Here is a 27238-nt window from a genome sequence, read left to right as displayed (position 1 = left end):
AGCTATGAAGACGCAACTACATTTGCGTCCACCGTTAACATGTCCTCTTTCAGATCCACCCTGAATGGATTATATAGTCCGTTCCTAAGTATGCTATGCCACCGTCTTTTTGTAGTACACTTTACGTGTTTTCCTGCTCTAGCAGAGTAGGCCCTGAATTTCTGCCATCGAACCTCTTTTGTGGCTCCTGACTCTGGCAGCCTCTGCCCAGGCTACCTCTGTACCCGTGAACTCTGACTTACTTTCAGCGCGGCCCCTCGCGCTCAGCTCAAGCCTGCTTTCTGCCAAGACTGACTATAACCTTCGAGTTATCTGTTCCGCTCCCCGAGAATACATTCCTGCCTACTAGATCCTGTAAACATCCTCTCCAGCTGCAGAGCCAAAGGGCTGACCTGTCTCAATGCAAGTAATTCATAGCCTCTGTTACCATGCTTCCATGGAAGGCCCCGTGCCCCCACGCTTCACATGTAGACACTTAGGCGCTCATACACGCATCCACAGTTAGCATAGAATAGTTTCTGCCCTAGAGACCTTTCCGTCCAGATAGTATAGTTCCTAAACATCAGATATCAGATATGATAGAAGTACAAGTTGATCTGACATGCCAGACTTCTGTCTCTTTCCGTCAGTGTAAATGTCAAGTCCCCTGCACCCCGTCAATCACACGTCATGCAGCTGCGCGCGCATCCAAGCTTCCGATTTCTGCTGACATCGCAACAATTCTGTTAGCACCACCCCTTGGTGCCACCCACTTGCGTCACCTATCAGTGACGTTTCTAGCACACACCTCTGGTTCACGCCTAGTTCACGCCTCTTGACTACGTATTAGTACCACGTGTATACTGTTATCTTGTCTTCTCTCAGCTGTTACGCCTCTTGCATTATTCCTTATGGTATAAATCAAGTATATAAGCTATGTATTGTTAATAAACGAGAGCGCTCTATCCCTTCTGACACCCCTGTGGTGGTCAGAACATGATATCCTGATCAAGACCATTCCTTTATGAGGAATAAAACCCTTAGAAACTCTAACACCACGGACTCTGTCTTTTTTCATTCCGATTGAGTTGCTATTGATTAAGTACTTACCTGCATAGAAATTAAGAGAGTAAATTAATTATTTACGTCATTTTGGCGCCCGAATAGGGACCCCTCCCCCACCTCACGCGCCGGTTGGTGCGTTGCAAGCTATGTCCCCTGCCATCAGTTAGAAGGAACCTACGCGTACTGGCAGGATTTCCTGCATCTCCCTCTGACTCAAGGAGGTGACGAAGACTGCGATCAGTGCCCAGACGAGGCGGTGAGGAGTGCGGAGGATCCCGACCAGAGCCTAGCCGAAAGAAGCAAGGTCCGAGGTGTCAAGAGGCCCACCAGGTTTCCGAAGTTTTCCGAAGTTTTCCGAAGTTTTCCGAAGTTTTCCGAAGTTTTCCGAAGTTCCGAGTCGAGTCCAGTCGAGTTTTCCGAGGCCTTCTGTTTCCGTGCTTCCCGGTGAGTACCATTGCTGGGTCGTATCTAGACGGGTTTGGGTACGCAAGTCCGGTCTGCACTGTTTTTAGGCAGTGTATCTGTACTGTTTAGCAGTATATCTAGTATTCCGAATTTTTGCACTGTTACACCAGTGTATCTGTACTGTTGAGCAGTACATCCAGTATAGGGGGGTAGTCATCTATGTCTTCAATGTTCTTATGTGATTAATGTTGTGGTATGAATGTGACTGTTTAAACGTGTATTATTGTGTTTCTCGTATAACCTAGCTGTCAAGAGTATTAAGGAATAAGGATCGAGCATTCAGTAATAAGTAAGCAAAATGCCGTTTTTCAACAAGTTAAAGCAGATAGGAACTAGGAAAGGGATACTGGAGGAAGAAATTCCTATTCCCCCTAGGGACACTCCCGGCAATTTTATGTACCAGAAGCATGGCATAGATGCCATATTATATCTAGATTTATGGGCCGATTACACCAAACACCTAGACGAAAGACACAGATGGCCTGTCACCGGAACATGGGATGCCGAGTGCATCATGAGGGTAGAAGAAGCATTATGGAAAAAGAAAGCTAGACAATCTCAGAAGGACGCCATAGAATTTTGGCGTAAGGAATCACGTAAGCGTGCTGACAAAGCACTCCGTAGAGAAGACAGACTTAAAGAATCAGAGAAAGACCAAGAAAACGAATTAGTTACTGAAGGGATCCGAGTAAAAACAGAACAAGTAGACCGTGCCCGAAATAATCTTGTAAACGGTATGTATCTTGCAGCAGATGGCACATCTGAAGCCCTATCAGAAATACCGAAAAACTTACCGACACCATTAGTTCCGACTAAAGTAATGCATAAAACTACTAAAGACATATTCCTAAATTCATATTTAGAGGATGTAGCACCAGCTTACACCAATCTGCCTGTTCGTGCCCTGCCTACTGACAGGGATGGGGGTGGCACTACGCCCCCAGATCATGTTCCGCCGGTACCGCGACAGACCTCCCCTGTTCCGCCAGCTCCGCCACTTCCCGCACTCAAGATTGACTTACCGAAACAGGTCCTACCTGATCCTACTAAACGACAAATTCAAGTTCAGATCCAGACTCCGCGGAGAGATAATGCCCAAGCATCCGCCTCAGGAGGTGCGACTGCGGGTCCTCAGACCCCGCCACCGACACACAGATTCAATTTAAGGGACACGCAGAATCCTTTCCAGTCTCCCCACTTGTCGCGCCTTGACGCATTAAAGGAAAACATGTCAGTTTGTAGATATGATCCAGTACCCGGAAAAAACAATCTAATGATATTAGCATCACTACGATTAAGATCTGCCACCGATAGCTTGCTATGCTATGTAGGAATGAAGGAGCGTCTCGATAGAATATACGAGTTTGTTCAGACAGGGAAAGACCCTGACAGTATCAAGGATGCCATGCATAAACAGAAAGTTGACATTCAAGCACAGATATTACGATTTTTCATAAATTGTCTAATAAGAGAACGAGACAGGCCCGAGACAGATCAAAGTGAATTAGACGGACTAAACAAGTGGGGTCAAAATATAGCCGAAGGAAAACATGATAGGGGGGCTTGCATAGCCAGTATGTCCCAGAAAATTAGAAAGGCAGTATTAACTGCACACCGGGAAGAGAATGATAAAGCTTCCTCCGAGGAGGAAGAAGAACTTACAGCACAAGGAAGGACTACAGATACTATAGCGTATGTAGGTAAGGGAAATTACCTTAGGAAAGGCATCCGTCCGGAAAACAAGAGAGTTTTTCTCTCTGCTTTAACAAATCCGAATTCTTCTGAACATCAGTTCCAGGAAACTGATAAAAGGCTTCAAGACCGAATGGGGTACCATGTACTCAATTCTATGGATGAACAGGAACTAGCCCGGTCAGCCGTGTTATGGGCCGAAAACCCAGACATATATAATGATGATACGTTAGTACAGACATTCTTGAACCTTTCCCCAGAAGAGCAGAAAATAGCAGGTGTATACATGATTCAGCACCTCCTCATCAAGTTCAGAAACCATCATTCTGATCCAGGTCCCTTACACGAAACATTAGAAGCACTACTCATGGATAGATGGAGAGGTTTCAGTACCAAATTAATACAAATAATTCTAGAACAACGACGTAAGTATAACACCTTCATAAGTTCTGAATATGTCCCCCCCCCGCCTCCAGAAAGAAAAACGTACCACATGCAATGCCTGAGTGGCATTGAAAGTCAGAACCCCTTACGAGAAGTACATCCAGTTATGGGTGCGGATCAAGTTTTAAGGCGTGTGTATGTCCACACACTACTGACTAAGTTAGAACTGTTAGAAATGAAGAAATTAGTCCCGTGTCACGATAAAGACCCTGCAGGTTTTCACAGAGAGCTTAAAGACATGTTGTTAATGGGAGATTACACGTATGATGATATTATGAAAATGTTAAAAGTACTGTTGCCCACGGGCATTTACGAGAAATTAAAGGAAAAGGATTGGGAGGTGGGAGAGTCTAAGATAGCATGGGCAGAAATAGAAGACGAAGAAAGCAAACGAATCCCAGGGGTAGGCCTTGGGGATAGGACTAAAGCATTGCCCGGATTAATAGTACAGGTATTGCCAAGATTATTGACAACTAGAAAGGAAGATTGGGACGCAATCTCGTCCTGTAAACAGAAACAAGATGAAGATACTAGTGACTTCTATTCAAGATTCGAGAAATGTTTCATTATAAATAGTGGCCTACAACCCAGCAGCGAGTCATATCCACACCTTTTTGTATCAAAGTTAGTCGAGAATTCCCTACCATTAGTTAAAAATAGAGTGTACAAGGTTGAAAGTACTTGGCAGGCAAATACGCCATCCCAGATGTTACAAATGTTACAATATCATCAGAACAGAATTAGAGAAGAACAAGATCAGGAACAGAAGCGTATGAAGGACACAAAAATGAAAATGTTAGTAGCTCAGTCGGTCCCAGCCGACGGTCAGAGAAAAGGTGGGGCCCAGACTAATCATTCTGCAGCTCCCGTTAAAGGGACATGTAATTACTGCAAGCAGCCAGGTCATTATGTACATGAATGCCCAGTCCTGAAACACAACATCTCAACAGGTAAAACTAAAGAAAGACCGCATCCGCCTAGACATGAACATGGTCATCAACAGACCTCACAGAACGAACAGCCAATACAGAATACACAGCCTGTGCATGCTCCACCCCACTCAGCACAGACAGTAGCAGTACCACAGCCACAGCCCATTGCCGCGACTCAGCAAGTCTCACAACAGATGTACCAGTATGCCCAATCTGCATATCCAGATTACCCCCGATACACATGAAACAGCCTAGAGAGGGAAGGTGGTTTGCCTCTTATTGAAATTCCTGTAGATCAAGAAGGTCCTTATGTACACAGTCACGTATTGGGAAAAGACAGAAAGTTTTTAATTGACACAGGGGCAAGTCGCACTACCATCAGTCACAATGAAGTCCCAGGGGCACCCCTCTCAGGCTCACAGAATGTTTCCCTTGGTTTTTCAGGACAGCCTATTGTAAATGAAGTATCGGAACCAGTACCATTAGCTGTGGGTCCGTTATCACGAGTTACAGACTTGTTACTTACGAAATCATGCCCAGAAAATCTGTTAGGAATTAAAACACTGAAGGCTCTAGGAGCTATAATATGCTGTTCCCCGGAGGGAGTCAGACTCTTTCTACGGGATTTCAAGGGTCATTATGTTTTACGTGATTTTGATGTCAGATTGAAAAATGTACCAGATCACTTATGGGCAAAAGGCCCAGCTGATGTAGGTTGTATGCATATCACTCCATATCGTGTTACACTCAAGGCAGGAGTTGTCCTACCCAGAATCAGACAATACAAGTTACCACCCGATGCTGTAGTGGCTTTACTGAAAATCATTGAAGAGCTTATTGCCCAGGGAGTGGTCGTAGAGACCGACTCCAATATCTGTAATTCACCCATCATTCCAATTCTTAAACGTACAGACCCCAATGCACCGCCAGTATGTCGGCTGGTGATTGATCTTCGAGAGCTGAACAAATGCATCGTACCGCAGTATCCTGTGGTCCCCGATATCTCCTCCCTGTTAACTGCTATTGATTCAGAAGCAACGTTCTTTACTGTAATTGACCTCAAGAACGCTTTCTTCAGTGTACCTATTGATCCGGAGAGCCAATATCTCTTCGGATTCAGTTTAAATGGACGAAGTTTCAAATTTTCCCGCGCACCTCAAGGATTCACAGAAAGCCCCAGCATCTATAGTCAAGCACTGAAAAGACAACTGGATTGTGTTCAAATGCCAGTTAACACCGCTTTACTGCAATACGTCGATGATCTACTGATCACCGCACGAAGTGAGCCCGAATGTGAACAAGCATCATTGACAGTTTTACATTTCCTGGCCGACAAGGGGCACAAGGTGTCTCCTTCGAAGCTACAATTCTGTGTTCAGCAAGTTGTGTACTTGGGTCACTTGCTGTCCAAAGTGGGGAGACAGCTCACTCCCGATCGCATTCAGTTAATTGTAAATATGCCACGACCCCAGACACAAAAGGAAGTGCGGGCCTTCATAGGCCTCACCTCGTACTGCAGACAATGGATTCCTCAATATGCATTTCTAGCTAAACCACTCATTCAGTTAACGACACAGGAGGCGGCAACTTCGCCTGCCCTCCCTTGGACTCAGGAACACACACAAGCCTTTGAGGAATTAAAGAAAGCATTATGCCAAGCACCAGTTTTAGCGACACCATGTTACAGCAAACCGTTTACACTTTTTGTTACAGAACGTGACGGTACAGCATTGTCTGTTCTCACTCAAGATCAAGCAGGTTCACATAAGCCTTGTGCTTATTTTTCAAGTACATTGGATTCAGTAGCCCAGGCACTCCCTGCGTGCTTAAAGTCAGTAGCAGCAACAGCGTTAGCAATCAGACAGAGCGATTCAATTGTTCTAGGTCATCAGTTAACAGTACAAGTTCCACACTCTGTAGAGGTTCTGTTAAACAGAACTCAAACTCAACACTTGACTATAGCACGACTGACAGGTTACGAATTAACGCTATTCCAGCCACACATAGAAATCAGACGCTGCAGTATCCTGAACCCAGCAACACTGTTACCTACAGATATGACAGATCCAGCTCCGCATGATTGCATAGAGATCATTAATGCAGTAACAAAGCCCCGACGAGACTTAACAGATGTTCCATTGACAAATCCAGACCTGACACTTTATGTGGATGGTTCATGCATGAGAACAAGTACAGGAGAGTTAGTGGCCGCGTATGCCGTGACCACTGAAACTGAAGTTAAAGAGACACATCGTATTGATACACTGTCTGCTCAAGCAGCAGAGCTCATCGCTCTGACCCGAGCCTGTATTCTAGCCAAGAACAGAAATGTCAACATATACACTGATTCCCGTTATGCGTTCGGAGTCGTACACGACTTCGGCATGCTCTGGCAAGAACGAGGTTTTCTGACCTCTCATGGTGCCAAGATACAACACGGTCCTCTCATTCAAGCACTGTTAGAAGCAATACATCTGCCTTCAGCCATATCCGTCATGAAGTGTAAAGCACATATTAAAGTCACAGACTCTGTTTCCCAGGGTAACGACCTGGCAGACCAGACAGCAAAACATACAGCACTGACCCACACTCAGATAACTGATACGACAATGACAACAGATCCGACAAACTGTATGACAGTCAGGGATCCCACACTAGATGTTATTGACATTCAGACACATGCTACTCCAGAAGAAATAAAGAAATGGATCGAACTAGGAGGGATCCAGACAGATCAAGGTTGGATGACGAAGGGAAAATCTACATGGTTTCTCCCTGACTCTATGGTTCAAGTCATGATAAATACAGCACATAGTCCTGCACATCTAGGAGAGAAAGCAATGTTAGACAGTTTACAAAATCTCTGGAACAATAAACACTTACGAGCAGCAGCAAAACAGAAAGTGCGTACTTGCATGATCTGTTGTCAGTTCAATCCAGGTAAAAGCGTCCCTGTAGAGCAAGGTGGATTTCATCCTCCCGATCACCCTTTTGAAGTCCTCCAGATGGATTATATCCAGATGGACCGTTGTCGAGGATTTAAATATGTTCTCGTAGTTGTCTGTGCTCTGTCCCGCTGGACCGAAGCATACCCAGTCTCGGATTACACTGCTCCGACCACTGCCAAGCAGCTGGTTCGTGAATTTTTCCCACGATACGGCTTGCCTCGTGTTGTGTACTCAGATAACGGTCAGCCATTCTCATCTGCCTTAATGAAAGAAGTTTCCTTATTACTGGGATACCAGTGGAAGTTCCATTGTGTCCGACATCCCGAAGCAGCAGGCCTTGTAGAAAGGCATAACCAGACACTAAAGATCCGCCTTGCCAAAATATGTCAGGAGAAAGGGGTCGACTGGATAGTCGCCCTGCCAGTGGCACTATTCTACATGAGAATGGTCGCCCATTCGAGATCAGGGCTATCCCCGTACGAGGTGGTCTTTGGCAGACCACCGAATATGTGGGGGACGCCCATTCCGAAAAAGATTACTGATGTTGATAGTAATATGTTGACAGATTATCTTGCCTCCTTGATGTCTGCACTCCAATCATGTCGTTTACAGGTTGCCGCAGCCTTCCCTGACAACACTGATGTAAAGCCACACGACGTCCGTCCTGGTGATACGGTACTCGTCCGAAACTTCGACAGAAAGAGTCCGCTGGAGCCCCGCTGGAAGTCCCCGAAGACCGTTCTTCTAACAACCAGGACGGCCGTGAAAATAGAAGGAAGAAAGGGGTGGGTTCACACGAGTCATATAAAAAAATTCTCTGGACTGAAACCTGACCGAGACTCGTCCACCCCCACCAAAGACTGTGCCGAACAAAAAGACTTTACAGAATCTGAACGAGAAAAGACTCCTCAAGAACAATATCGCATGAAATTACGATCTAGCAAGTCAGACAGTTTAATTGTTTAAGTCCTCCCCTAGGTGAATCGGTTAAATAGTTTCTGACATGTATCCCCTAGATCGAGATAGAGAGAGAGAGAGAGAAGCAAAGAAACGTACATACTGCAAATCACTTCGTAGTCACTGTATAGTGACACTATTAATCATGATTATTCTCAGTATTCTAATCATTGTTGCTAGCATCCTGTTACCTATATATTATCCTATTTTCAAGCGTGAACATTCTACCTATAATGTATCTGCTGAACACACTTTTAGTGAGTTACCTCCACACGAGCTTTCCTACAGACTTGCGCTGCGCAACAATACATTCATTAGTATGTTACATCATTCTCATCAAACTAATAATGCTACAAATTGCTGGATATGTGGCCGACTCCCTCCCTACCAGAATTACAAGGGAGCCCTGCCCCTCTTTCCGTACCCATTCACTCATAATGGCTCCTGCGGAGCATGGTTTAAAATAATTAATTCTTTAGATCCTGATATTGCTGTTTTCGATGGGGGTTGGGTTTGGGGAAACCTGAACTTGGTCCTGCTAGACGTCTGTTACCCAGATAAGGAGGGACTCCCCACTAGAATAGGAACTGATCTAGAAAATGAAGTATATGGATTAGGTAATTATACAATTAGCCTTATGATTCTTACTGTCGAGTCCGAAGCTGCACCAGTTCTACCCATTATGTCAGTACTGCCAGTCACTGGTGAATTATGTATCAGGAAGAAAGGTTCTGTACACTTAGGTCATAGTAAATGCACTACTGTGGTCGAATTCAGTGATCATGGAAAATCGTCTTTTAAAGCTATCAGTCACTCTTACTTTGTTTGTGGTCATACCGCATACATACGTCTACCTCCAGATTGGGATGGTACCTGTTACATTGCATTCCTACTGCCACCTGTTTTTCTAGCTCCTCCTGATTACCACAGAAATACTAATCTAGTAAAGAATAGACACAGAAGAGATATCCCACTTGTCGACTACACAGAAACGGCATGGGAACAGTACACCGATTTTAATAAAGGATTCTTTTTCTTTTTAGGCCCTGTCCAGAATAGTAAATTAATACGCAGATTAACTAGAACACTTGAAGCAGTAGTAAATGAAACTGCCTCCGCCTTAGGTAACTTAACCGAAGAGCAGTCCGCCATGCGGGTTGTTGTCCTTCAGAATCGTCTTGTAATTGACGTCATCTTGGCAGATAGAGGTGGAGCCTGTAAGGTCATCGGGTCAAGTTGCTGTGTTTTCATACCACAAAACGCACCATCTGTATATCAAGCTATCACCCGTCTTCATAAAATTGCAAATCAGATACATCAGAATCCAGGCACCTGGACTTGGTCCGGTTGGTTCTGGACAACGTTAACAGCTTGGGGATGGAAGATCCTATCCTTCCTAGGCATTGGCCTAGTCCTAGTATTCAGTTGCTGCCTGTGCCTGCAGTGTGGGCCAGCGATTTGTGGACTGTGTGCCACCTCTTGTATTGAACACTCCAGTTTTCTCTCAAAACGTAATCGAAAGAAAGAAGAACAAATGATGTTACAAGAACAAACTGATCGATTCATGAGGATCGATATATCATGAAGGGTCCGTAGGGAACAAGGAGGGAATGAGGAAATATAAATTTTTGGTCATGTTATGTTCCCTAGCGCGTACCCCACCGACTCCATGTACCAGCTTAAAGTGCATGTAACTTCCCTCCTGTGCCAGCTATGAAGACGCAACTACATTTGCGTCCACCGTTAACATGTCCTCTTTCAGATCCACCCTGAATGGATTATATAGTCCGTTCCTAAGTATGCTATGCCACCGTCTTTTTGTAGTACACTTTACGTGTTTTCCTGCTCTAGCAGAGTAGGCCCTGAATTTCTGCCATCGAACCTCTTTTGTGGCTCCTGACTCTGGCAGCCTCTGCCCAGGCTACCTCTGTACCCGTGAACTCTGACTTACTTTCAGCGCGGCCCCTCGCGCTCAGCTCAAGCCTGCTTTCTGCCAAGACTGACTATAACCTTCGAGTTATCTGTTCCGCTCCCCGAGAATACATTCCTGCCTACTAGATCCTGTAAACATCCTCTCCAGCCGCAGAGCCAAAGGGCTGACCTGTCTCAATGCAAGTAATTCATAGCCTCTGTTACCATGCTTCCATGGAAGGCCCCGTGCCCCCACGCTTCACATGTAGACACTTAGGCGCTCATACACGCATCCACAGTTAGCATAGAATAGTTTCTGCCCTAGAGACCTTTCCGTCCAGATAGTATAGTTCCTAAACATCAGATATCAGATATGATAGAAGTACAAGTTGATCTGACATGCCAGACTTCTGTCTCTTTCCGTCAGTGTAAATGTCAAGTCCCCTGCACCCCGTCAATCACACGTCATGCAGCTGCGCGCGCATCCAAGCTTCCGATTTCTGCTGACATCGCAACAATTCTGTTAGCACCACCCCTTGGTGCCACCCACTTGCGTCACCTATCAGTGACGTTTCTAGCACACACCTCTGGTTCACGCCTAGTTCACGCCTCTTGACTACGTATTAGTACCACGTGTATACTGTTATCTTGTCTTCTCTCAGCTGTTACGCCTCTTGCATTATTCCTTATGGTATAAATCAAGTATATAAGCTATGTATTGTTAATAAACGAGAGCGCTCTATCCCTTCTGACACCCCTGTGGTGGTCAGAACATGATATCCTGATCAAGACCATTCCTTTATGAGGAATAAAACCCTTAGAAACTCTAACACCACGGACTCTGTCTTTTTTCATTCCGATTGAGTTGCTATTGATTAAGTACTTACCTGCATAGAAATTAAGAGAGTAAATTAATTATTTACGTCAATAGATATAACAGAGACTGAAAAAACTCCCCTGACTGTAATCACCCTGGACGCGGCCTTTGACAGGGTGAACTGGGAATTCCTGAATGAGGCATTAAAAAGATATAATTTGGGAGACAAGTTCCAGGGAGTGGTCAGAGAGCTGTATAGAGCCCCTAAAGCCAAGGTCATACTTAGTGGGAGTCTGACGGATAACATCGAGATAAAGAGAGGGACATGGCAAGGTTGTCCCTTATCCCCGCTTCTTTTCAATTTATATATTGAGCCTTTGGCAAACAGTCTCAGAGCTCACCCCGACATAACTCCTTTTAAGCATCATGGATGGGTAAAAAAATCAGCTCTTCATGCAGACGATCTAATGATTTTTACTGACAATTATGAAGGGTCTATCAACTCAATAGAAGATACTTTGAAAAAATTTGGGAGGGTATCCGGCTACCAAATCAACCAGGCTAAAACAGAGATTATGAGCTGGAACACCGAGGTGAATAATAGTCACACCAGGGAGAAAATTAGATATCTAGGAATAGACCTGATTAAGGATTTGGGCAAAATAACTAAGACAAACCTGGATAGGATCACTGCTGAAGTGAGAAAACTGTTAAAATCCTGGGGAGGCCTTCCCCTAACCTTTCTCGGTAAATCTAATATAATTAATATAATTAAAATGGCTATCCTACCCAAATTTACGTTTATCTTTAGTACAATCCCATTAGAATTTAAAAAGGAAACTCTGAAGTTTTATTTGGTCAGCAAAAAGCATGCGAATAGCCTGGGGGAAATTAAGGAGAGGAAAAGCACAAGGATGGATCGCAAGCCCAGATTTGCTGGAATACTACAGGGCCTTCCAATTTAAGCATGTGAGGACCCTGTTTAAAAACTACGACCAAATACCCAGAATATCTACAAGGAATAACTGGAAAGACTGGACATTTCTTGTATAAATTTGGCCACCCAAATCACTTCAAAAATGTGAAACTAAAGATTCTCAAATCGGCAGCAAAATTATGGTATCAGATAAGAAGCACCCTAAATATACCATTCTATAGTGAGTTCGCTCCAATATGGGACTCACCCGGAATCCTTGAATGTCTCAAAGATAAGTTGGCAATCCCAATGAAAAATGCAGGCTTCCAGATAGGGGGACAACTAATGGTGGAAAATACCATAGTGGACTGGGAAAATCTGTTGATAGAGACAAATTTAAATATTACCAGCTCTCCAGTTGGGCAAAAACTTTGAAGGAGAAATAGAGTGGAAATAAGACCATAGAAACAATCATGATAAAGAATCCTCCTAAGAAGAAAGAAATATTTTGCTGGTATTGGGCCCTAATTTTAGCAGGAGAGGAAGATTTCAAGATTCCAGAGGCAACCTGGGGGAAAGAACTGCCTTCGCTGGATATCCAGAATCTGTGGCAAGTATCTATGAGTAAATGCTGGTCAATTGTGAAATCTGCTGCCTTAAGGAGAACTCATCTCTTTACCCCCACAGAGCCTACTGGACACCGAAGAGGTTATCTAAATTCGGTGGGTTGATTGCTAAGTGCTGTCCCAAATGTGGTCTGGAGAAAGCAGACAATGTACATATGTTTTGGCAGTGCCCCCAGCTTGACGTCTTCTGACAGGAAGTGAGTAAAATCTTAGACATAGTGCTAAGAAGAAGAACAAATGTAAGTATGGATCTAGTTATTTTGGGGGTTATTAGACAGGACAGCTTAACAAACTTAACTAAAAAAGAAGAGCATATTTTGTTTATATTAATCTTGCTGGCACGGGGGGAACTTTGTATTAAGCGGATTAGACCAGCACCCCCCACATACTTAGAATGGGTAGCCTCAGTAAACAGAGTAAATAAGATGGACAGAAAAGGGAAACCCAGCAGGAAGTACAATTTCTGGGAAGTGTGGGAGGGTTCCCATTTTGCAAGTTAAATGCTGGCTCCTATTTATAAAACATGCAATGGGCTATATCCAATGATTATGCGATGGCAATAAATAAACAGGCATAGTGCTTGTGTGAGTGACCAGGTTGGTCAGCTCCCCCAGGACGGAAAGATATATGGAAGGTATTATGGAAACAAAGGGACCCCCTATGAATACGCATATAGGGAGACTCCCCGAAATCGTACTTAACCTCCGGAATAAAGAAAGGGGCAGTGAAGGAACAGGAAACAGAGAAGTGGGTCACTGATAACTCCGTATACATACTATTGCAGAATGAGGATAAAAAATTTAAAAAAAAATAAAAAAAAGTGGGAGGTGAATTGTGGAGCACATCAATTTCACTTATAGACCAAAATGTTACATTAGATAAAGTACTGCAACAGTACAGGAAAATGGAGCAAATACACATTACACATTTACTATTTTACATAGGCAATGGGACAAACAGGATTCAACTAAAACTAAGATTTTCTTTTTTTTTTACCAGAGCACTAAATGTAAAAAAAACTAATGTTGCTCTATCTTTGACTGAGTACGTAAATAGAATATCCTGAGAAAATGTAATTTTTCAATCCTCATCATTTCAGGGTATCAGACCCCACAATTTTAAGAAACTCTTTCACACATTCTCGCTCTCTCTACATTGCCCCAAAAGGCAAGGCAAGGGGGTGCCACCCTTCTTTCTTTTTGAACACCTTCCATATAAGTGCACTTTATGAAGTGAACTTATTATGCAAAGTGACCAGAAAACAATATGCTTATCCTACACAAAACACTGCGATTAATAAATAGAAATAAATATATGAAATGTATTTTCCTACATTAAGAAATCTGCACGGTGAGAAGTTTTGGAACCATTATTTTGCAAGAATAGTGACAAGTCACTTTTTTTATGGATCAGGATTCTTCCATTATAATCTGTATTACCCACATAAAGTGATTTAGCAGGGATCAATATCAAATGTTTATTTGTAATGTTTTCACAATCAATATCCTCCTTTTATAGAGCCGATGCAAAACATATGCAGTACGGACTGGAGCAAAATATATGTACTCTGTTTCATATTTTATCATTGTCAACAATTCTGCAAATGGATTTTTCTCTTTTTTTAACACTAATTTTCGAAAGTATGGCAAGTACTCCCAGTTGTGGTCTCTGAAATAAACAATTATTTATAGCTGGTGTTTAAAAAAGGTACGCCAATTTACTTTACTTTCTAAACAAATTTTTAAACTCCATGATAATGCCAAATCTTCTTAGAATTCCAAAATGTTGTGGCTGAATTTCATGTTAATGCATTTTTCATTTTTCTTGAAAATACACATTTATGCTTGTCAGCAGAGGGGATAAATGCACGATTTCTCCTCTTTCCTTTTCATAGAGTATACGCGGAAAGTGGTATAACGAATGTTTTATTAGCCAACCTATTACAGCCCCATTATTTGCTGTCTTCCATGACTTCATGTAATGATTTTTTATAATTAAACTAATGGCATACAATCCTTTTTTCTTCCGTACACTTATTTATTTCCCTTTTCAGGCTTAATTTCTTTTCAAGCACCCTTGGAGTAAGCAAGTCACATCCAAAGTGCTTCACTGCCATCATTTACATTATGAAACTCTTAAAAGCGGTCTCCTCATTTAGTCTGTGTCATCTATTGAGTTGCTGAAAGGCTTACAGAAATAAAGCCATGCATTCATTTGGCTGCTTATGTGTGTTTTACCTACGCTTAGTTATAAGATACTTGCCGCGTTATTAGTGACTAAGTCTAAATAATGAAACGTCTTAATTATAAAATGTGCAAGGAATTAAGAGTAGGGATTTCTATCAACATACTGCTCGTGGCAAAGGGGTAGAAGAAAGCGTGTATAATTTAACGATGATATGACACAACAAGTATTTAATTTCAGGGCATGTACATTTGTGTAATTTGATATTTTAAATGCGCCCACAGTTTAGCCACCTCTTCCCTTTCTCTGTCAGTAGATGTCTAAGAAATTCAGGGGCATATTATCAAGGGGGTTTATCTCCGCTTTTTGGCTTTAAAAGCCAAGAAAGCGGAGATAAAAATATCTCCCTATTACCTAGATGTCGCTAACACCAGTTAGCGACAGCTGGTAGGAGATAGCGACCATCTTGGGCCCCCCTTTGCATGTCAGTGATATTTATCACTAACGACATGCAAAGTGGGCGTGCCAAGATGTTAGCGACTGAAAACAGTCGCTAACGTTGCTATCACCTATTACCAACTTTTGGAGATATTCGCGCTAAGCTTAAATATCTCCAAAAGCTAACACCTGCCCTGAGCAGTTCTTAGCCATGTTATCCAATGGGAGGTGGATAGCATGGCTAAGAGCATTAGCTCGGTAATGCATGAATATCGCTGACTTTTCAGCGATATTCATGCTTTGCGGCGATTTTTATCGCATTTGCGTTAAACCTTGGTAATACCAAGGTTTATTTGCGGTAAAAATCGCCGCAGCTCAGCGGTAAATTTTTGTCTCTAACCAAGCAATAGCGATAATTATCGCTATTGCTTGGTAATATGCCCCTCAGTTTGCATCCTATTAGTGATTATTGTTTTAACTGAAAGCAAGTACAGAAACATGGTGGACACATGAGCAATAACAAGTCTCGGTGGGTGGTTGCCCTGCAGAGCCCCTGGACATAGCAATTCGAGCCAGATTCAGGCACATACAATAAAAAAAATCCTGCATGCACCCTGTTATACAAATTGGGAAAGGGGGAATTACCCCTATGTGCAAGAGGCTGTAAACAGGAAGGATCCTTCTATCATATTCTTTGGTATTGTCCGGTGATACAAGGTTACTGAAAGGGGATGAATGACAAAATGGCCAGGGCTCTGGGGACCAGCCCGGGTCAGCAGTAGGAGTTCCTGAAGGGCGGTGACGTTGGGAGGGGGAGGGGCAGGGTGGGGGGTAGTAATGTATGGATTACGGAGTTTAACAGGTAAGTAAACATATATATAAATAAAACGAATTTCGTTGTGCGCACTGCATCACCAAATGCGATGCAGTGCGCGCAACGAAATTCGTTTTATTTATTTATGTTTACTTACCTGTTAAACTCCGTAATCCATACATTACTACCCCCCACTCTGCTCCTCCCCTCGTCACCGTCCTGCAAGAACTCCTACTGCCGACCGCGGCTGCTGGGGACGAAGGTATCAATGTGCACAAACAGGCTAATACTGATGAATCAACGCAAAGATGAATGGCCACGTCACACCAGGATATGGTGGGCACTCGCAGCTGGAGTGGCCAAGAGAAATATAGCAAGGAAATGGGTTGCCTGATATCCCCTGACAGTAGCGGAATGAGAAGCAGATATGGACTGGTGCCACAAAGCAGAGGAAGTGATCTATAAGGCCAGAGGGTGCCCAAATAAATGGGAAAAAATATGGTCCCCATGGAAGAATTACAGAGGGCCAATACTAGGGGCATGACGGGACTTAGAGATTCAGGATCAGTCTATGTTACAATAAAGACACAAATGTTATCTCGCTGTTGGTGCAAACTAGGGGGCATGGACATAGGGCTCAAATCCCCATTCATAATATGGGAGACTACCCTAAGGGCGGGTTACGGTGTCAAAACGTGATGTTGAATGCACTGTACGATCAACAAACATCCTGTATAATGAGCATTGATACTATAGTAAAAGATGTTAAATTTTTTTTTATAAATTACATTCGTTACCCTGTGCACGTCTTTAAACTAACCAAATGCCTGATAGCTTCAATGCTATTTTATGTGCCTTTTACTTTCATGTGCTCCGAAGGCCAATGGCCATCTGGAATATTTAATCTCTTTGTAAATAGGGTTTTTTTTATCAGTGCAATTTGTCTTTTTGTTATTTAAATGGTCTACTGTCATTGTGTGTACTCAACTTGTACAACAGTAGCGCCTGAAAAAACAGTCCATGATCCTTTTGTGACGTTTGCATTCATATGTTCCTGTATGATGATTATAGCTAGATAAGGAAAATATGTGCTGATTTTACTAGGCATAGCTTGATGTTTCGTTTGCCAACCAACCATGATTAGTATATGTATTTTTTTAATTGTCCTTTGGCAACTTCATAATCCCATTAAACAACTGATGGAAGGAATGCTTGTGTTTATCTAAGCCCTGGATGAGCACTTTGATTGCATTTCATTCCATCGTTTTTTTGCCCACCTTGCTACACTATGCATAGACAAGTTACCCCATGAAGCCCCACACTAGGTCAGCCTACTTAGGCCTCTTCAAACACAAGAGGATGATGGACTGAGCGCGGAAACTTTTCAGTCACTCACTCCCAGTCACAGATCTAGGTTGAATCCATCATCATTCTTTAGCTCACTTCACCACCTCAGTTCAAACCTAGCTATATGCAAATCAGTCTTGACCTTGTGCCTCATGGGAACAGTCCAGCCCAAACTGCCAAGCCAGGTCTTTCCTGAACCGGAAATAAGCATCCTGGGACCGGTTTCTGGATAACACCCTTCATTCATCAAGCTAGCTTGAATCCAGTGGCAAAGTGAACAAGGGACCCACGTCTGGGCCTACACTGCCAACTTAGGGTGAACAAAGCAAACACAAGAGGAGGTTGGACGGAGGGCTGAAACTTTTCAGGCACTCACCCCACGTCACTGATCTGGGTTGAATCCATCATCCCTCTTTAGCTCACTTCACCACCTCCGTTCAGACCCAGCTATATGCAAATCAGTCTTGACCCTGTGTCTCATGGTAACAGTCCAGCCCGAACTGCAAAGCCAGGTCTTCCCTGAACCGGAAACAAGCATCCTGGGACCGGTTTCTGGGTAACACCCTTCATCAGCCAGGATAGCTTGAATCCAGTAGCAAAATGAGCAAGGGACTCAAGTCTGGGTGCAGGGTCAAGACTGATTTGCATACGGCTGGGTCCTAACTGGAATGGCATGGTGAGCAAAAAAACTATGGATTTAGACCCAGGTCTCTGTACTGGGGTGAATGTATGACATTGTTCTGCATTCTTTCCATCAATTGTTCTTTTGCATTTGTCACCCCGAGTGGGAAGGGCATGCCCAGACGTTTGTCCCGTGCTCTCCATGCCACTGGAGTCAAGCTAACCTTGCTGATGAGGGTTGAAAGTCCGAAACCGGTCTTAGAATGCTTTTTTCCAGTCCAGGGAAGACCTGGCCTGGCAGTTCAGGCTGGACTGTTCCCATTGGGCGCAGGGTCAAGACTGATTTGCATATGGCTGGGTCCAAACTGGAATGTAATGGTGAGCAAAAACACAGTGGATTTGGGCCCAAATCTCTGTACTGGGGTGAATGTATGATATTGTTCTGCATTCTGTCCATCAATTGTTCTTTTTGCATTTGTCACCCCAGAGTGGGACAGGTATGCCCAGACATGGCTCCTGTGCTCTCCATGCCACTGGAGTCAAGCTATCCTGGCTGATGAGGGCTGAAAGCACAAAACTGGTCCTAGGCTGCTTGTTTCCAGTCCAGGGAGGACCTGGCCTGGCAGTTCGGGCTGGACTGTTACCATTGGGTGCAGGGTCAAGACTGATTTGCATATGGCTGGGTCCACACTGGAATGGCATGGTGAGCAAAAAAATGAAGGATGTAGGCACAGATCTCTGTACTGGGGTGAATGTATGACATTGTTCTGCATTCTGTCCATCAATTTTTCTTTTTACATTTGTCATCCCGAGTGGGACTTGTATGCCCAGACGTGGCTCCCGTGCTCTCCATGCCTCTGGAGTCAAGCTATTCTGGCTGATGAGGCCCCAAACCGATCCTAGAATGCTTGTTTCCAGTCCAGAGAGGACCTGGCCAGGCAGATCGGGCTGGACTGTTACCATTGGGCGCAGGGTCAAGACTAATTTGCATATGGCTGGATCCAAACTTGAATGGCATGGTGAGCAAAACAAAGATGGATTTAGGCCTGGATCTCTTTACTGGGGTGAATGTATGATGTTCTGCATTCTGTCCATCAATTGTTCTTTTTATTTAGTCCTCTTCATCAAGTTATAGCTTGAGCCCTGTGAACCAATGAGCATGGGACCAAATTCAGGGTACACACATCAAAGGTAGGGTGTCTACTACAGCACACAACAACGGATTGGAAAGCATGGTTGAATGAATCTCTGCCACTGGCAATCAATAAGCCGTCATTCAATTCCACAATGTTTTTCCCGCTATGCCACTCCAAATAGAGACCAGCCATATGCAAATCAGTCTACAGTAGGAAAAGTGTATCCCTACCTGGCAGGCTTGATTGCGTCCAGAACGGATTACTAGCAACCCCGCCCGGACCAGTTTTGACCAATAATGTTCAGTGGCACAGTGAGCATGCACCGAACGATGGGGCATACCTCCAGCAGGTAGGGTATCTACTAAAATAAATACAAAGTAATGGAAGGAATGTTTGAATTAATTTGAGTGTCTGGCAATTGATGGGACTACCCTCCATTCCATCAATTTTCACCCACGCCACACTAGAGCCATATGCACATCAGTCTTTTTTCTGCTCCTTTAGAAACAGTCCTGCCTGAGCTGCCAGTCAAAGTTCCCTCTTGATGGAAACACAAGAAACCCTAGGCAACTTTTGCCCTTCTATGCCATGTCCGCTTGTCTCCAGTGCAGTCGCAGCCAGCATTAATCGTGGGTGGGTGGTAGCGCAGGAAGGGACGCACGGGAAGAAGGGGGCTTATTTAATAATTTTTAAAGGAACAGGAAGCAGACAGCCTCCCTCCCCTAAGCCAATCACAACGTTGCAAAGGCAGCGTTGTGATTGTTTACAGCGCTGTGATTGGTGTGTGCGCCACCCAACCAGGAGCTTACAGGGAGGCCATTTTCTCCATGCAGGCTGAGAAAGGGCAGAGTGTGCATGACTGGTTTGGGTGGCCCCAGAGGGTCATTGTACCCTCAGGAGTGGGCACACCACTCCTCCCCTGCTCGCACAACAGCCCCTCCCGCAACCAAACTTTTCTGCTTTCTCGCAGTGCGAGAAGCAGAAACATAAAATGTTAGTTATTACCATTTTATGTTTCTGCTTCTCGCACTGCAAGAAAGCAGTGAGGCGACGCTCCTCCGCCCTAATGGAGCAGCCGCCCCTGCTCCTGTGGCATAGTGAGCATGCATCTGTGAATGTCTGTCACACTTCGGGCATCTATTCCAACAAACAAACAACGTCTTTATCTCTTCATCTGCCAGTTTACCTTTGGTTCGATTAGAACCCTGTTATGATTGTCCCTTCATTAAAGATTAAAGAGACAATACGTTCAGACAGAAACTCTGTACTTAGAGGAATTTACTCTGAAGAATGTGCTTTTTAAACTCCTCATTTCCTCAATCATTATTTCTCCTGCAATACATTTATAAACTAGATGTTTACTGCAAACGAAAGACGGTTTATTTGGGATAACTAATATAGGATGAAATCCACAGTTTACACATGTCCTATTGAAAATAGTAGATAAAAGGGAAACTGAGAAAAAGTGAAAGTAAAAAGTTGCCTTTACCAATTGATATCCTACCCCATAACCTACAAACCTCCACTACTACGCCCTCTTCTCACGATCCTTCCCACTTCATGATAAAAACTACTCCTCAATATGCAACGATACAGTTTTAACTCTTACCTACTGTGTATGGAACTGATGATATTTGCACCATTTTAAGATTCGAATATTAATGTCTGATTGTATCCACCACATCTGTTATGTACAATGGCTCTCTCTGTATTTGCTCCACATGGGATAATATCCATGGAAACAAATAAAGCTTTAAAGAAATTGTCTTTAATTCAACCAGATAAGCGTGACCATTTTTAATGAAGTTATTCTTTAATATTAAAAATAAATGGGATCGAGCATATGCAGGCAAGGGATTAGGCAGAAACATAAAATACCCCCCAATTTGAGCCAAATGGCTCTAAATGAGTGAGACTTTGTTTCTAAAGACAGAGGTCCCTAGACAACGAGTATACATCAGGTAACCATATATGCTAAATAGACAATATGTTCTTTGTCCAGCCGGACAGAATTTATTTAAACAATATGCTTTAAGTGAAAACATTTTTTACAAGTGAACGCAACCTGCTACTCACACATACAAAACAAGGAACAAAATTGAAGGGAGGGGGTTCAGAAGAAGGAAGGTCTGTTTTCTAGTATTCAGTAGATAGACTTGATTTTGTATTAGTACCATTGTGCATTATATCACAGAATTTAGTGCCATATGGTACATAGGTGTCGATGGGGGTCGCATAACTAGATGACTACAAGAGTGCGACAGCATGCGATCCTGGCCCTTCCAAGGAAGGTGCACTGCAAGTATGCCCACAAGCACAGTGTTCCTTTCCTTTTTCAACCTTTCTTTCCTGCTTTACACACTTTTGTTACTTCTATCCTTCGTTTTAATCTTTTTTTTCCCTTCGTTGAATTTTCCTTTTCCTTTTATTCCTATCCTAATTCCATTTGCCTCTCACTTACTTGCCTCTCACTTACTTTCTTTTCATTGCATTTAATAATCCCTTTTTTCGTCAAACATGGGGCAGATTTACAATAACTGGCACGTCCCTGCAGATCAGCAGGGATGCACCAGTTATGTTGCGTGACGTTAGGAACCCCTTGCGCCACCGTGGAAGTGCCGCATTTACAATGAAGCACACCATGGCGCAAGGTGAGACAGATGCGTGACGCATCTGTCAGCATATAGGTGATGCAATGCTGGAGTCGTGTCGCAAGCGCGATGCAACGCCAGCACTGCTAAGGGCCAGCCTATACTTGCTGTGCTGCGTCACCCCTTACACCTGCTACAAGCTGGCTTAAGGTTTTGACGCAGCGGGACGTAAAAGTGACTCAGTGAAATCTTGTAGATTTCACTGCGTCACTTTTACGGGGCTTCCTTGCGACAGAACGCCTACCCTGCATACATTATACCTGACGCAGGTATACTGTAGTGCAGGGCTTTACAACGTGACGCATCTCACTAGATGCATCACGTTGTAAATCTGTCGCTTAGTGGCGCATGGTTTACGAAGCCGCTGCGTCACAGAAGTGATGCAATGGTGTCGTAAAAATGTTGCAAGGGGCTTGTAAATCTGCCCCATGTGTGCTTCCATTGCTACGTCTTGCCCCCAATCACTACACCCTTGCCTGCAGGATGCTTGCCTTACTTGTGGTGTTAATCTTTATTATATTTTGTTTCTGTTTTGTTATTATAGAAGATGTTTCACTACACTCTTGCCGGGAGGATAAATATTTACAGAGTGGGGAGGCCAGAAGAAGCAAAGCAGGCGTCGTACTATCAGCTAAATATAATGAAAAGAGGAGATAGGTAGAGGTTGAGGGGCAAAATATGAAAGACAAAAAATATTTCAGAGATGGAGAACCGGACAGAGAAGCGAGATGGCTTTGTATTACCTTATCCCTCAGAAAAAGATTGGTTAATAGTGGATACTGGACAAATGGAAATGGACATTAACGTTGGAAAGTAAAGAGTATAGTGGGTGAGGTTAATATGCTGAAGGAACAGAAGAAAAAGTGCGTAGCAGCACAGTGTATCAAATAAAGAAAAATAGCACAAAAAAATGAATGAATTGGAAACGTGGGGCTATCCCTCAAAAAATGGATAAAAATAGACAACTCAATCTAAATCTACAAACGAGAGGGAAATATACACTTATTTCAGTGACAGGTGTGTCAGCTTGTTTTTATAATCTTAACGGAACTCCTATAAATATATGCAAAGTCCCCATGAATTGTGTTTTTCTAACATCTGAGTACGTCCTTGCTCACACACTCTCCACGACAAATTCTCAAAAGCCCTTTGTCTAACATCAAAGTGTGATCACATCCATCTTTCACTGAATGCAGAAAATATTAAATCTTACCTTTTCACTTTCCTAGTCATATCAATGATTACCACGCCAAAACCTGCTTTATGCACAGTAAATACATTTTCTTGATGTATGAATAAATGAATAAAGGGATACGCAAGCATGCCTTTTGCCTTAGAGTTCTGAATGGAAAAGTATTATCTTATGCTACACCATAAGCGTAGGTGGAAGTATGTAAGATCACGTTTGTAGTCCTTCTGCACATGCAGTTATAAATTTAATTTGTTTCCTAGTATAAACCTGCAAATAGTATATTTGAGTTTAGGAAGGCACGGTAAGCACCGTCCACATATTATTTTCAAGAAAAAAATGCAGTTTCCCATCTGGTTTCTCTGCATCTTCAAGTCTTTACCCTTTTTTCTACTATCAGTATTTAATGTGGAGCATACAATTTTTACCGTTTTACATTTTTAGTATACTTTGATACTGCATTTTGGTTCTATCCAATTCCTAAATAACATTCTGCTTTTTCGTACCAGCATGATAAAATTATGATTTGTAAAAAAAAAAAAAAAAAAAGAACAGAAAGGCTAAATGCTTTACCCACCTTAAGTTCTGCATTTTGTTTTTTCAGATCCTCTACTGTGTAGGAAATGTCTTTCCATGAATCAAGTCTTGTTTTTGCCTTTTCTAAAACCTGATCTGCTTCTTTTTTGGCCTCCAACCACTGTGTTGAGTCCCGTAACATGTCGTTCAGCTGCTGCCTCCGGTTCTGCAGGTGGGCCTGGACATCTTCCCATTGGTTGAGTATCTTTTCAACTGAAACAAAAAGCATACAAATGTGATAACGATAACGAGAATATGCTGGGAACAAAATTTCACATGATGCAGAGCTTAATATTCAGTTTGTGTATGTTAATATAGTTGCAAATAAATAGGTGAAAAAAGACACCTTAATTTCTAGTAGAATTTCATTTAGGGCCACATTTACGTGAGATTTAGACAGACTTACCACTAAACAATAACTATATTGTCAGCTCTGTGCCAAATGAAGTTAGAGACTTTCTGACCATACATTTTGTAATGCTCATGATATTAATGATTAACAAGTTTGACATGCTATTTGGTTTAAATAAAGGATACTTTGAAAAAAAAGTCCTATGACTTCCCATTTTGATATTTCTCAAAAGGCATTTGAAGCATTTAGTTAACCCAACACACTTGAGGATCCAAATGATGTGAACCATTAAGTGTGTTCCTTTATAATGACAATAAGATGGCTATGTGGGGTGACAGCCAACTAAAGAGATGTGTGTGTAATCTGTAGTTCAAAGGCATGTATTTATTTATTTATTTATTTAATGCGATTTTGTATAGAGCGAACATTACCCGAAGGTGTCAGAGCGCTTTACATAATAACCAGTTGTGATACATAAGGACTTAGGATTACATGAGTTACATAAAAGATACAAACATAAAAATTGCACATGTACAAGTTGTAAAGTCACACAAGGAAGAGATAGAAACAGAAAAAAATTGCAAATGTACAAGTTGTAGAGTCAGACAAGGAAGAGATACAAACAGAAAAAAATTGCAAATGTACACGTTGTAAAGTCACTCAAGGAAGAGATACAAATGGATAAACTCTAAGAGTCACATAGGAATGGTAGAGAGTACAAAGGTCTACTACATATACTATTGGTTAGAGTTATCTCTATATACATATATATACAAATAGTAGATTTTCTCAGTTCAAGACCCAAAAAACCAGGAGAGCAGAGTTCCATTAAGTGGGGTCGGAGGGGGGACGCAGTCACAGCACCAAGGGAGGGCAGTAGAATGTCTGCTGTTTCGCAAGATGGTGGACCAAGGACAAGATTGACAACAGGAGACGGTCCCAAAATGGCGTGGCGCACACATGTTTCCACTCAAAAAGTTACGAGGGCCAAGTCCAAAGAAAACCAGGGAGCCGAACCAACGGAGGAAGAACAAGAAGGGGAAAGGAGCCAGATAGACAAAAGGGGGGCAGACGATCTCCGAAGCACAGCCGTGCCGTCCATGTGCACAGGTCCCGGGCAGCGGTGGCAACTGTGTCCAATCCATTCTCCCAGGTTGGAGGGAGGGAGATCGACACAGGCTCCAGGGCAGTAGTCTAGAGAACAGGACGTCGCAGAGTCCGAGCTAGAGGGGGCGCATCACTGGCAGGGATGGAAACAGACAGGCTCAGAAAATCCCGGAGAACAGCGCCGCAGTTCCCACCCCCCCCAAAGCCTCCAGCGAGGCAGGCGGGCCAGCGGTAGCGAAAAGCAGCGGCCGTAGAACCGCAGCAGGATAAACTCAGCCAATCATGCTTCGGATGCTGATAAAAACCTCAGAGTTGGGTAATAAAAAAAGTATTTTTATCTCAACATGAGCAACAGCAGCATTTCTGGTTATTTACTATATAAATTGAATTTACTTACTTTATTTTTAAATTAAGCTTATTTCAGCTTTAAAACAAATCACATAAACCATTTCAGTAAAAAATAGCTAAATATGAAAAGCTTCCAGGGGCATATAACCAACAACTAGCGATAATTATCGCTATGTTGGCTTAGCGGGAATATTTCTATCGCTGCCCTTCACCTGTTTTTATCGCTGAGATACCTTGCTATTAGCAAGGTTCATCTCAGAAGCGATAAAAAACAGGCGAAATGTGTGGATATCGCTGTCAATACAGCGATATTCAGGCATTACCGTGTCAATGTTCTTAGCCATGTTATCCACCTCTCATTGGATAACATGGCTAAGAACTGGTCAGGGCAGGCGTTAACTTTTGGAGATATTCACGCTTAGCGTGAATATTTCTAAAACTACGCCTGTGTTGATCATAGGCGATAGCGATTGCAGCAACTGTTTTCAGTCGCTGACATTTTGGCACGCCCACTTTGCATGTCATTAGCGATAATTATCGCTGACATGCAAAGCGAGCCCCAAAATGCCCGCTATCGCCTACAAGCTGTCGCTAACTGGTGTTTGCTCCAGCTTGGTAATAGGGCGATAAAATTATCGCCGCTTTAGCGGGAAAAAATCCTGCTAAAGCGGCGATAATGGCCCTTGGTAATATGCCCCCCAATCATTTGAAAATACCACCACAGATATACAAACACGTTGATGTTTTGGATTCATGAAGACAGCTGCCAATGTTAACTCATTTGCAATGGTCCATATTGTTATGTTTTTGCTTCCTCTCTCCTCTTCGGGCCCAGTTCACATTCACGGAATGGAAATCTCTGCAGGGAAATTATATGTATCCGTGTTATGGTTTCCTATCAAGCTGTTAACTCGTGGATATTTAAAGTTTAGGACTCGATAAAGTGTAGATTCATTTAAGAGCATCCTAGCTGGTAGAACCAGATATTGTGAATTGCCAAGTGCATTGACTTGGAGTTGAATTGGATTGTAATTGCCACCAAGATAATAACTTTTTATCAGACCCAATGTTTGATCGGCATATAATTGTTTAGAATTCCTTTGAACAAGTGTGCCATATTGTGGTTCAGCACTTGTAGATTCACCTATTTTTCCTAAGAAAGTTCATAAAATACCATTGCAACATTTTGCTTTTAGAGTAAAATGTGGTTTGATGGTATCTTGCATGACATTTTTCTTGCAAGACTGCACTTTGGGTAAAATACATGTCTTATGAGATACCAGCAGGAGACTGATTTGAGCAAAAAATGTCTCTTGGCAAGAACATTTCTTTGAGAACTGTTCTTTTGTGTGCCAACATTTTTTTAAATTGCAAAATGCGAAATTTCAAGTAATTTGGGGTATTTGGCTTAATGCAAAATTCAAGAATTACTTAAATTACGTCAGTGTAGTTAACATTTCTCACAGGCCCACTAATAACTTTAAATCTGCGTTTGTAAACTAATGTTAAATTGACAAATTACTATGACAATGGAAATGATATGCTTTTAATACTTTAGTGTTGTATTTATTATTTTTACACAAAGTGAGCATGTGCCTGTGTCAGGTACCTAGCATGATGTATAATGTCTTAATGGTCGGTTGTAACATTTTTATTAGCAATTGCTCAATAGCATACAATATTTGTTCAAGACTTGGCTTAATCGGAAATGAATAAAAACATG

General features: G+C 42.7%; 1 protein-coding gene across 2 annotated transcripts in view; it reads right to left on the bottom strand.

The window, feature by feature from the left end:
- The window catches only part of DMD (dystrophin), a 4652165-nt gene that overhangs the window by 2203905 nt on the left and 2421022 nt on the right, over positions 1–27238 (bottom strand). For both annotated transcript variants that reach the window (XM_086934537.1, XM_086934536.1), the window contains one exon: positions 23710–23921. In XM_086934537.1, coding sequence (XP_086790663.1) covers positions 23710–23921 — 212 coding nt within the window. The remainder of the gene's footprint in view (positions 1–23709; positions 23922–27238) is intronic.

Source organism: Lissotriton vulgaris, chromosome 8 (genome assembly GCF_964263255.1).
Source record: "Lissotriton vulgaris chromosome 8, aLisVul1.2, whole genome shotgun sequence".
Taxonomy (NCBI): Eukaryota; Metazoa; Chordata; class Amphibia; order Caudata; family Salamandridae; genus Lissotriton; species Lissotriton vulgaris.
Note: the sequence above shows the minus strand (reverse complement) of the source record. Positions and strands in the feature narration are given on the sequence as shown.